At 41.8% G+C, this 12,938-nt stretch overlaps 1 protein-coding gene across 1 annotated transcript; it reads left to right on the top strand.

Annotated features, from left to right (window-relative positions):
• The first annotated feature begins 1,244 nt into the window (after positions 1-1,244).
• On the top strand, positions 1,245-7,395 carry ccdc177 (coiled-coil domain containing 177). The gene is made up of 3 exons (XM_057858594.1): positions 1,245-1,579; positions 2,033-4,657; positions 7,118-7,395. Exon 2 carries the CDS (start codon positions 2,039-2,041, stop codon positions 4,358-4,360), a length of 2,322 nt encoding a protein of 773 aa, XP_057714577.1. The 5' UTR covers positions 1,245-1,579; positions 2,033-2,038; the 3' UTR covers positions 4,361-4,657; positions 7,118-7,395.
• Positions 7,396-12,938: the final 5,543 nt, after the last annotated feature.

Raw genomic sequence — 12,938 nt, forward strand, 5'->3', positions numbered from 1 at the left:
TATTGTTTCCACGAAACACAGTCTACTTAAGCATGAACATGTGGATCAGTTGATCTTGCTCAAGAAAAATCTGCAAAAAAGATATAGACAGTGATGAGGAATAAAAAAATGTGGAAGCACAGGCATAAGTGAATGACTTTGCTGTGTATAAGGTTAAAGTAATGATTATAGACCTGTCAGTTTAAAATGCCATGTTTTTATTCCCCCAGTTATACCAGTGGTAAAGCATAATTTATTATTTATTTATGATAACACCAGCAGGTTTAATTATTTTTTTCTAGAGTTGCTGCATATAATTAATATTTTTTGCTTGTAAGATGTTTACGTTGAAAATTTGCACTTAAATTACTTACCGATTGTGTTTAAAACACCAGGAAATACATTAATTCAATTACTGCACTTTATTGTTGTCTGTCACAGGAGTTTTATTTTATTATCAATCCCATCCAACAAAATGACGGTCATATAGTAAGCTTTTTTTTTTTTTTTTTTTTTTTCATGAAAAAATATAACATTGGTATGAAATTTTGTTGTTTAATTTAATTTTTAATCTTTTTTTTATGTTTTAAACACTGTACGAACACTCACAACAAATGTTTACTGTCGTATCGTTTTCACTCTGTATCGAACCGTATCGTTCATAAACTGTATCGAATCGTATCAAATCGCTCGGCCTTAAAAATGTATCATTTTTTTAATCGAATCGTAACCTGTGTATCTAGATACACGTCGAATCGGCTTCATGCCAGAGGTTCCCAACCCTAGCTTGTAGTAGAAATTGTTTATTTTACCTGACTCATTCATTACTCTCCCAGTTCAAACTGATTGGAAATCTATGAATGTCACTGGCAGCCAGTGAGTTAAAGTAAGCAGACAAATGCATAATAATTATTTCAGAAAGTCACATGGTGTGAATCGATTGACCACCAAAGTGCGATGAAAATTCGTCATTTGTTGTACCTGATTCACAACACTGAAACAAGAGATCTGCTACCCTCTGTTGGGTATTTGGTATATTACGTTGTATTTTTCCCCTCCGGCGTTTGATGACAGCTGCTACCTTTCAGGATCATTTCATGTCATGCACGCATCATTTAAAAATGCTTTTTAATAAGATGTGCTTGGGTGAATTCTTTGTAGTTTAACGAGAATGGAAAGCAAGGATGCCATATTCTATTGGGAAAAATCTCGCTCCACGTGAAAAGCACGCAAGAGCAGCTCAGTCATTGGTCCATATTGCCGTCACTATTGTGAGCATATTGGGCTGAAAGCAGGCGGGGCCACGCGGAGGCTGAGGCGAGGGGGGATGCTGCAGCACAAGCGAAGATTCTGGACATCATCGAAGAAAAAAGATACGATTTGCTATTAGTGAAAAAAAAAAAAAAAACGGCGGAAGTAACGATCCGATCCACCGCGAGTCGCGCGTCCGTGTGTCGGGATGCTGAGGCGGAGTGGCGCTCCACGGTGTGCTAGAAGTCAGCCGTCGAATGTCAGCTGATATTATGCGGGGAACGAGGCCCGCTGGATGGATTAAAAAGGAACAAAGCACCGCTTCAAGCGACGTTTTGCACACTGACAGGTCAGCATATATTTTGTATTAATGGAATATACAAGTATTCTCTAAGCATTCCTCTTCCTCATGTCAGTGAGGGTGTGGATGCGGGTCCGAGGCCTTCATTTTGCTGTAGCAGGTTGTAGTACCCTCATCCTTATTGCTAGGCCCCCCTAATAGGGAAATATGACAGTGAGCATCCACATCTTCATAGGTGGGTTTTTGTAAATGTGTCTATTTGAGGAATTTTTTAGTCCCTAATTCACTTGGCCTAGTAAATCAGCCAAAAATAGAGCTTCTGTTATAGGATGGCTTGTGTGTGATGTCACGTCCCTGGAGGCAGATAGTCTCATCTGCTGTAAAGAATCACTTGAGTGCAAGCACATGTGCATGCATGCATGCATGCAAAGACCCATCATTGCATGCAACCCTCCCCCCGCTGACCATATATTGAACTCTCTTCCTGTTCTTCCATTTTAGCCAAGGATGGTGGACCCCTCCGAGGCTGAGGAGCAAACCACCAAGTCTGTCACCCCGCAGCCGGTGGCCTCTGGTGTGGCCCCAGGAGATCGCCGCTTGCCGGACCAGGCGGATGGCGCCATTGCAGAGGAGGAAGGCGATGCTATTGGGGAGGAGGAAGGTGACGCCTGCGACTTTCAGACGCCGCCCAGCGGAAGTTCCGAGCCGAGCCCCTGCCACGTGGCATCCCCTCCGGTCCAGTCGCCCCCACCTCCGGAACCCGATGGCGATCCGTCACCCAAGCTGCACCTGGATTTGTACAACTTCGACTCCCCGGCGGCAGAGGGCAGCCGTTACGTGTTGACGAGCCCGCGCTCGCTGGAAGCTTGCGCCCGCTGTGGTGTCAAACCCGTGGAGCTGCTGTCCCGCCCACTCTCCGACTTTGCCCGCGAGGCACCTGGTCGCTCCATGCGGGTGGCGACTGGTCTGTTCGAGGTCTACGAGCGGGAGCGTCATGCCAAGCTGCGCCACTGCAGGGAGGAGCGGGAGCGCATCATCAGGGAGGAGAAGCGGCGGGCAATGCAGGTGGCGGTCAATACTTGCGCATCGACATTGGAGCAACACAAAATCATCGCTCAGCCTCCTAAACAAGAGATCTCCAGCTCTCCTGCCGTTCCGGTTTCAGCTTCAAAACCAGGAACATCTCTCCAATCGAAACCGAACAAATTAAGTTCCTCAGTTCCCAAGCAGTCCTCTGCTCCTCCAGCAGTAGTTCGTAAGTCTTCCAGCGGTAAATCCTGCAACACGTTCCCCAGACCAACATCAAAAGCTCCCATCTTCATCAGAGCCAAGTCCACTTTGATGCCAACGGGGTCAAAACCACTGAATGGCGTTGCAGGAGGTTTGTTTTTGCAGCACAACGGCCACTTCCACCCTAAGATACGAGCCAAAAGCCACTCCATGGAGTCCCTGCAAAGGAGGACGGAGCTGGTTTCGTCTGCATCCAACACCTGCACCTCCTCAGAATCTGGGGCTTCGTCATACAGCTGGGAAGGGCCGCGTGACCGTTGGGCCAAATCTTCCAGCCCTCGCACCAGGACACTGGCCGCGTTCAACTCCCTGATGGGCCGCAGTCTCAGCCTCGGTGATCTTAGTCACTCGCCGCAAACCACGCAGAAGGTGGAACGTATCGTGAAGGAGGTCAAGCGGCGGGGCCTGAACACAGTGTCGGAGCGTGACCGCAAGATCGCGGCACTGATGCTGGCTCGATACCAGGAGGAAGACATCATGAGCCAGACCCGCTATGTGGCCCACCTCCAATGGGACAGCGAGCGACGGATGGAGGAGCTTCGGCGGGAGCGGGATGAACGCGACAAGCGCCGCGCAGTGCAGGAGGGTCAGAGGATGTGGCAGACGCAGGTGTCCACGCGGCAAGAGAGGCTCAGCCGGGAGGAGCGCCGCTCGGCCACTGTTAAGATGCGGCAAGTGGAGGAGAGCGAGAAGCAGTGGCGCGAATTGGCCGAGCGGCAGGAACGCAACCGCCTGCGCAAGCTGCAGCAGGCGGCGCGAGAGGAGAAGCACAAGAAGTCCTTGCAAGAGCAGAACCTCAAGGCTTTGGAGGAGGAACGGGCAGCAGTGTTGGAGCAGGAGCGCCTGCTACTGCGAGAGAAGCTCACCATGGCCGAACTCAAGCGGCAGGAAAAGGAACACCAGTCCCGGGAGGAGCGGCGGGGCCTGAACAAGGCCGAGCGAAGGCGCCACGCTGCCCTCATCCAGGAGATCGCTCGGAGAGAGCGAGAGGAATGCGAAGAGGCCGAGCGGACCGCGCGGGAGAAGCTCAGCCGCTCCCTGGAGAACTACGAGCACATCGTGGAGCGAAGGGGCTTGGAGCTGCGAGAGAAGGCCAAGCGTGAGGAGGAGCAGATCCTGCGAGCCCGCCGCGCCGCCGAGAACCGGGAGCGACAGCAGCAGAAGCAGTTGGAGGCCCGCGCTCGCGAGGCCGACAAGCGGGCCCGGCAGGCGGCGCTGCTGGCTGAGGAGCGCGCCAAGGAGAAGGCCCGGCGTGCATCGCAGAACCGACGGGAGAAGGAGCGGTTGCAGCGCCTCAACCGCCAACGTGTAGAGGATGAAGAGCGCCGGCGACGGCGTGAGCTGCTGCAGTCCATCGAGCGCAAGTTAGAGAAGAGCGAACAGATCTTCAAGGAGAAGCGTGCCGTGTTGGAGAGCGCTCGCTCGGTGGCACGTGCCTCTTTCCATGTGCGAGACAAAGTGCGTGAAGAGACCAATGTCCGCACATTTGACAAGATGGCACTGGAGGCTCAACTGAAAGCCGGACTGGATGACAAATAAGATCAGTTCTTCAAAGCTTTACTCCCTTTTGCCCCTCAAAAAAGGATGTTTTTTACTCTCCCGTATTCATCAGAAACTAGCCATTCCTCTTTTGTACCGCCTTTTGTGCCACTATCACCGTGACGACAGCCCGGGTTCTTAGCAGAGAACTCCCGCAGGCGGCGGCACAGCATTACAGGATAACCCAAATTAGGAGGAATTCGTCCAGAAAAAAAACGCTCCAGGTCGATGATTCACCCGATGTCCTCATCGTTTGCCCGTACGCTCTGCTAGCCACGCACAAGCTAAGGGCTACAGGTAATCACTTGTTCTGGAAATGCTGAGAAGCTCTTCTGTAGGGGACACATTTTAAATCCATGTTAATTCTAGGGATTAACTCAAGCACAGTGATATGCAAATGGAATCTCCTATTTCACAGTAGAGTCAGGGTACCTTTCTGGCATGACTGTGGGTTCAACGGTGTCTAAATTAAAGGTGCACAGATCGATCAGTCGGTCGATCAATCGGGGCTAATTTAAAGTATTTTGGGTGAATCAGTGAATCGGGAAAAATATAACTGATATCGTTCGCGTCTCCTGCCAGTTCGCCATGTTAGCCCACTAGCATTTCATTGAAGACATTCTTAGTCATTAATATGAGCATTTAAGTGTACTTGTTGGGTATTGTCACACCTTCTCATACTCACCCCAAACAAAACGTCTGCCGCTTTTTAGTGTGAGAAGGAGTGGAATGTGTATTAATGTCACCACTAGATGGTGTCATTACTATGTGTTTCCTTTGTGGATGAATTCAGTCAGATAAATAACCTGTTTAGTCAGAGCTCACATTTTGCTGACATTCAGTCTGTTTCAGCATTAAAAGCTATTAAGGTGAAAAAAAGATAATTTTGTAGTGCTCTTCACCGGAAAATTAATTTATCAATTTCCTTAAACCTTTTTTCAAAGCAACTTACTGCTGCATTTTAATTTTGGGTGAAAGAAATTATAATTTAGTAGTTTAGAAAGAAATGTTTTTACCGTTTTATTATAATTATTATATCATTAGAATATTATTATAAAGTGTTTTACAATTTAAAAAAAAACTGGGATATTAACTAGAGATGTCCCGACATGCCGATCGATCAGGTCCAATCACGTCATTTTCAAAGTATCGGAATGGGCAAAAAATATCGGCCATGCCTTTTTTTAATATATATATATATATATTTTTTTTTAATTAAATCATTTTCTAATTGTATTTAACGTTACAAACATAATATGTTACACTCATCCATAGTCTTTAGTTTAGGCTTAAGGTAGGGTTATCAAATTTATCCCGATAATGGCGGTAATTAATTTTTGTTTTTAATGTATCACGTTAAAATATTTAATGCAATTGATGCATGCGCTGCACGACCCACTCACGCATTATCGCGCTCAATCTGTAATGGCACCGTTTTACCTTTATAGAGAGATAAAAGGCAGCGTAAAATGAGTAAAGTCAATTTTGGCAGCCTTTGGAGCCTTTTTTGATTGGCTAAAGCCTTACAATCCCTCTCCCAACAATTAGAAATATCATGGGAAGCAATGTAGGGAAGCAAGGTAGCAATTCATCTTTTTCTTAACACCTTATGTTACTTCCCAATGCAGAGAAGATGTATCAATTGGTAGCACTATGCACAGTCATGGTTCCACTTCCCATCATGCATTTGGGCATGGCTACAGTATCATTTACTGAAAGCTCAACAAATACACTAGATGGCAATATTTAGTCAGAATATACAAAGTCACAAGTCTTTCTATCCGTGGATCCTTCTCACAGAAAGAATGTTAATAATGTAAATGCCATCTTGAGGATTTATTGTCATAATAAACAAATATAGTACTTATGTACTGTATGTTGAATGTATATATTCGTCCGAGTTTTATTCATTTTTTCTTAATGCACTGCCAAAATGTATATGATCGGGAAAAATGATCAGGAATGATTGGAATTGAATCGGGAGCAAAAAAAAGCTATCGGATCGGGAAATATCGGGATCGGCAGATACTCAAACTAAAACGATCGGGATTGGATCGGGAGCAACCCTAATATTAACTCATTGCCTGCATTGACAGCAATAGATATCCAGTTCATGTAAACAGTGGACTAACTGTGAATGCTTATCTTACAGTACCATTGACGTAGCAGCAATTATTCGCCACTTGCCTCTCCCAGTCAAAATTGATTGGACGCCATTATTGTTAGCCAGTGAGTTAAAGGTTTAAGCTGTTGTTTATGGAAAAAAATCGTGATCAGCAAAAATCGTGTTCGCCCAGGTCAGGCTTTTCAAAAATCGATGATCGGCCACAAGATTGTGATCCACGCACCATTACCGTAAATCATAAAAACTGTGACTGATTTGGCAAACTACTGTGAGAATGTTATAGGTAGGTAGTCACATTATGAAATTAACTCATTGGCTGCTATTGATAGTCCATTAAGAGCGATAGTCCATATGGATTGGATGTCTCTCGCTGTCAATGGCACTGAAAAATGATCATTCAATGCCAGATTTGATGTTCAAACCTATGCTCAAAAGTGTTAGTACACCTCTATCAACCCCACATTAGTCACAGAAAGTACACTGTTCCTCTTGTGAAACAAGGTGACCTTGTTACGTTCTGGGGCTGCTTTGCTTCATCTGGTACTGGATGGAGCAACCAATAAAATCGCAAGACATTCTAGGGAGAAATGTGGTTCCAAGTCAACCTGTGTCAAATTTTCCCTGTGTTTTAGGTCCATGAGACGATGAATCAAGATGACCCGGGGGAAGACAAGTCTCATCGAACTGCACAGATGCAAATGAAACACATCAACTTTTTTGAGGGGTGTGTGAGGTTTGAAGACAACTTTATTTGCATCGACCCGGTTCCTTTTTCTCCCCCTCCCCTAATTGTGCCAACCCTCTTCTGTTCCAGCTTGTACATGCTCAGTTCAGGTGTGGCTATAATTAAAAACAAAAGTTTATGGCAAGATAAAAATCAAAGGTTGAATAAAACAAATCTCTCCTTTGATGATGAGTTTCCCTTGGGTTAATGATTATCATCCTTAACATTTTTTCCGAACTTACGAGTCATAAGGTCATAAGTTATGATCAAGAGCGTAGGTTTGGTCTCAACATGGGTAGGGACGCTACAATGGCATAACCTGCATGTAAACTTTTTGCTGGGGACAGGACATTAATAAAACCAAACAGATTAGGTGAACGGGGGTCAGGGCTACATTTCCCACGAATATGCTGATGTGTTTCGTACGTAAAAATGAAAAAAAGGTCAAATTATTATTTTCATGGGAGAACGTCATTTTTCAAAATAAGGGAATTCCCCCTTGCTTCATGTAAAGGAGAGATACTACTTAACCTATACACGGAACTACATTTTAGCCTACATTGTCCTTCACTGCAATATTAATAGGTTGCTTTAATTGGTTGTCTCTTTCATCTGCTTTTCCCTTATTTTCATCTCTAAAGTGCATCAGTGGGTTGAGCAACTATGGAAAAAAAAGTCTCAATCAGGATTCAACTTTATATCTCGATTATGATTAATGTATGATTATTTGAAAGTAATGTCTGCATAAGCTGCAAATAAAAATATTTTGGAATAAATTATGTAGAAAATGAATGAATACATTTTAATTAATAAATGAATGCACTAACAGGTATTTGGTTTCAAAAGTGTAAAGTCACAGCATGCTCTAGCCTTCTTTCTTTCTAAACCAGGCCGTTTACAAGATGAAAAGAAGCAGCATGTGTTTTTTTGACTGTCAACACTTTCCTGTGAAACACAGACAGTGTCCTGGGACCTCTCTCACTAAGCAGCGTCTTGCTGGTTCTATAGTTTCCAGAAGAGTTTACTACATTTCTCACAGTTCAATTAACGATAACAGTAAAAAACACGCTGCAAAACTCGTTTTAAGAAGGTGTATTTTTGCAGTGTATTAGAGTTTCGCAGGTTAACGAGTTCACACAGTTTAATGCTATGCTAACTCGGATGTAGGTCGGCAAAATTAGTGGCATGTTCGCCACCGTCCACAATATTGACGTCTTTTCACATTACTGTACATAGAGTGGCTGCTGCTGCTGCTGCTGCTGCTGCTGGTGGTGGCCGAAAACGACTTCTAATATCCCTCCTCTTCGAAGGGGGCAGAGGAGGCGATATGTATTTATGTCGAGGTTGTGTGTGTGCGTTTGTGTTGGGAGGGGGGATGGGGGGGGTCTAGTCGTCGGCCAATCAAACGTGGGGGGGTGGACTGGCACATTCAGCAAGAAAAAGGTAAATGTATTTTTGAACATAATGAGAATAATTCACTTAATAATAGTAGGGTCAATTCTATCCATACAAGGTATGGAAAGACAATCTAAATGGTCTATATTACTTAAGTCATTATATAATGCAAATAAGATTGCTTAAAATTTGTTGGGGACAATTTGAGCATCCTGAAAAGTTGGTAGTGTTTTGTCCCTACCGTCCCTATGCAAACCTATTCCCTTGCTTATGACTGTTTATGAAATTATTAAGGGTGGGACATTAATGCATTAATTATTATTAATTGATTTTAAAAAATACACGATAAAATAACGCATTGTTAATTGCAGTTTACGTTCCAAGCAACGCGGAAAGTTGTCACTCTGTACAGTTCGTGGTACAATGTCGCCAGACAAAGTTTTTAAAAAAATAAAGTCACTCAAGGTATTCATTTACACTCCAATAATATTGATTGTTTAATATTATTAAACACACATAAGGAAAAGTACAAATATTGTGCAGTAAAATGCAAAATAATATTTTCTTTTTTTAAAATTTTGAACGCACACACTAGCTTCATGATAATATACAATGGAATACACCATTAAAACGCTAAGGGAAATTAGCATTGATTCACCTTATTTAACTCTCATAATAATAAATATTAACAAACACAAACGCCACCACATTTCTTGTCATGGACAAATAATATCACAACACTCACAGCTAGGCATATACAGTACTCTACGTACACAGAGAAAACATGTTATAATATCAACCATCCACTGGAAAAAAAATATACATGTAGATATTCTACTAGTATAACATGCAAGCGCTTCTCTGCAATGTGTTGCCTTCCATACACTCAAGGTTGTTTTTTTTTTTTTGTGTGTTTTTTTTTTTTTAAATACAGTGATCCCTCGTTTTCGTGGTTAATGGGGACCAGGACCCGACGCGATAAGTTACAAAGTAGTGCTAAAATAAAAATAAACTTTTTTTGTGTGTGTTCAATGTATTTATTCAGATTTAGCATTGGAAAGAGATACATATAAGACATGTTTTCTGACTTTTCCCCAAAGTATACGTAATTAGAAAAAATAATTATGTATACATATATTTTAATAAATGATTTTCAAGCACTTCAAATGTAATAATTAAGATACATTTTAAACATGTTGCTGTCCCACAGAAATATTTTTAAACAAGAATAAATTACTGTAGTAGAGTAATGCTTGGCTTTATTAAATGCTTCATTGAGTGAGTCCACTCAAAGTTCTCCCTTACACACAATGAGTTGCCACAGCAACTGTTTAACAAATTAAACGATGATTGACACATGCAGCACTCTGAAGTCCGCAGCTCTGGCAAGATCAAACCCAAACATTTGTCAACATCGTTAACTTTAATAAGCAACTTCAGTGCACGGGCTGACGAACAAAGAGCAGGGAGAGGGGGGGAGGGAGCGAGAGTGAAACGACACGATTGGCTCGAGACAGCTCATTTGCATTTTATTTTTAATTGAAAAAAAATCCGCGGTGGACTGAGGACGCGAAGTTTGAATCGCGAAGTAGCGAGGGATCACTGTGCAGTAAATTACCCGCAAAGTTGAGGAAATTTCTTATTGTCCTTTATTTTATTTAAAAAATTTTTAGATTTCATATACCACATAAAAAGACCCTTAATTGTGATCTGGAATTGTTTTTATACATTCTTGCATTGTTGAACTATTTCTAATGTACCTGTATATAGGTCTATATATAGTTGTTTTTTTTTGTTTTGTTTTTTTAACGATTTAGCAATACCATTGTAGAAAAAAAAAAGGTCCCGTATTGAACCTTACGTTCTGTAACTGTCTTTTCAAATTTTCCCAGGGATATTTTCAATTTATTATTTTTTTTATTGTTTCGTAAATAAATCTGATTAAATACTTTTAGTTTATTTTTTAAGAATCAACAATATTCGCGCCTGTGTACATTTGGTATTTCAGGCATTCACTAAGATCTATGTAATTTTAAAAAAATATTTATATAAATAATATATATTTGACACAAACAGTACTGTGCAATAAACATGGAATGAATCAAGTCACTAATTAAAGCAACACTTGGTAACTTTTCAGTTTTGGTCGATTTTAGCGACGCCGGTGGAAAAAAGGGGTCGTGTTTTGCCTTAAGGAAGAATGCATTTCCCATGAAGACCAGCACTGCGTGTCCCATGAGGAACCACACACCCACATCGTGTCGTAAAATCATGATGGCCGCCTGCAGATGGATTAAACAACATTTCTGTTTCCAGCGGCTGTGTGAAGGATGAAAAGTAATTAGGTAATGAATCCAGTTGTAGCTAACCAATAGCATATGACAGTTAGCAACCGTGTGGCTTATTGTGGCTAAACCACCCACCCAGAGGTGGGTAGTAACGCGTTACATGTACTCCTTTACATTTACTTGAGTAACTTTTTGAGAAAAAAATGGACTTCTAAGACTAGTTTTACCAAGCCATACTTGTTACTTTTACTTGAGTAGATTTGTGACGAAAAAAAACCTACTCTTACTCCGCTACTTTGTGCTACACAAGAGTTGTTACATTTGTCCTCTTTATTCTTCATATTATATATATATATATATATATATATTTTTTTTTTTTTTTTTTTGCTAGCATGCTATTACCAAGAGTAGCGCGACGAATTTCACCAATAAGACGTCGCAACAATAATCACATGACTCCATTACACCAATCAGATGCGAACTTGCCGTTCTATGATTACACAAGCCTGTTGAATCACGCATCTTTAAAGCACCGTAACAAATGAAGTATTCAACATAGAGCGCTGCCCTCAACATTAATCGAAAGCGCGGATTCAAAACCTTTTATTTGGCACCGACTGACCACAGAAAACCGGAGCTAAGATCCTTTTAATTTCGTAATAGTAACTATGAAGGAACTACAGTATTCATTATTCAAACTAGGAACTATTTTCTCCACTAGAGGGCAGGGCACTCATGCTCTTTGGACAAATAATGCTTCATTACTGTTTTTTTTTTCTCTTTAATTGAATGATTACTTTTTATTTGGCTTAATGTGGTTATGTAATGGGTTATTGTACAGTATCATTATAACAACAGTTCATATAGATAAGTTTGTGCTGAGAGAAAAAAAATAACATTGTTTAAAAAAAAAAAGATTAAACAAAGATAAGCAATTACTCAAAATGTTACTCATTACTTGAGTATTCTTTTCACTGGATACTTTTTTTTACTTGTACTTGAGTACATTTTTTGGATGACTACTTTAACTCTTACTTGAGTAATATTATTTTGAAGTAACGCTACTCTTACTTGTGTATAATTTTTGGCTACTCTACCCACCTCTGCCCCTACCCCACCGAAACTCGTCAGTGCTGACGTCACGCCAGCAAGTGAGAGCCGGGCCAATGTTTATTCAGCATATCCTGGTAGCCTCCCTTTCTTTTTCCCCCTCAGACAAAACTTTTTGTCTCTGTAGCTCTGCCACCTTTGCAGAATTCGCTCGAAAGCGTTAGCATCGACTTCCGTGTTTACAATGAATAGGGAAACGAGAAAGTGACGAATGCCGTAAAGCAGTTGGCATATTTGTAGTTTTTTGGGTTTTTTTGTTTTTTTTGTGGCAGGGTTCCTGCCACCCTCCTAAAAGTTAATTAGTGCCGGTGAAAACAATACAGACAGCCTCAAGATGTAAAAGAGGTGTCATTCAACTCGTTGTTAGTTGACATATCATCGCAAACAGTGGTGTTACCAGGATGCCAGGTGTGGGTGGGCATTAGTCTTACCTGGGGGGTAAAAAAAACAAACAAAAAAAACTACAATGCTCAAGTAGGTCGAAATCCAGCGTAGGGCTACTGCACCTTAAAATATGTTTTGTTTTCTCCTTGAGATAACTGTTGTTGTGATTTGGTCTAAACAAATAAAAGTTCATTTGACTTAGAACACATCCATTACTGAACAGTATGGACATGCAGGTGACAATGTTTTTTTTAGGTAACCTGTTGTGGTTCCTCGGTTTTATTATTATTATAATACAGGTAGTTATTCTTTGTTCGGCAGCCCGTTTGAGCTCAATTTGACCCCCTTAGAATGCTTCACAATGCACCAAAATCAGCAGGTAGGTCAAGACAGGTGTAATCTTCGATACCGTGTAAATACAAATTCCAAATACACTATTTAGCGCCCCCTAGCAATCATTCTTTGTCCCGCCGACGCTTTGAGCCCTACTTTGACCCCCTCAGAATGCTTCAAAACTCACCAAACTCAACAGCCAGGTGAACATTGGTGAAA

The sequence above is a fragment of the Corythoichthys intestinalis genome, chromosome 15 (genome assembly GCF_030265065.1).
Source record: "Corythoichthys intestinalis isolate RoL2023-P3 chromosome 15, ASM3026506v1, whole genome shotgun sequence".
In the NCBI taxonomy this organism is placed as follows: domain Eukaryota; kingdom Metazoa; phylum Chordata; class Actinopteri; order Syngnathiformes; family Syngnathidae; genus Corythoichthys; species Corythoichthys intestinalis.

Bases quoted from the DNA above. Each gene is read 5' to 3' on its own strand.
- ccdc177 (XM_057858594.1), top strand. From the start codon at position 2,039: ATGGTGGACCCCTCCGAGGCTGAGGAGCAAACCACCAAGTCTGTCACC.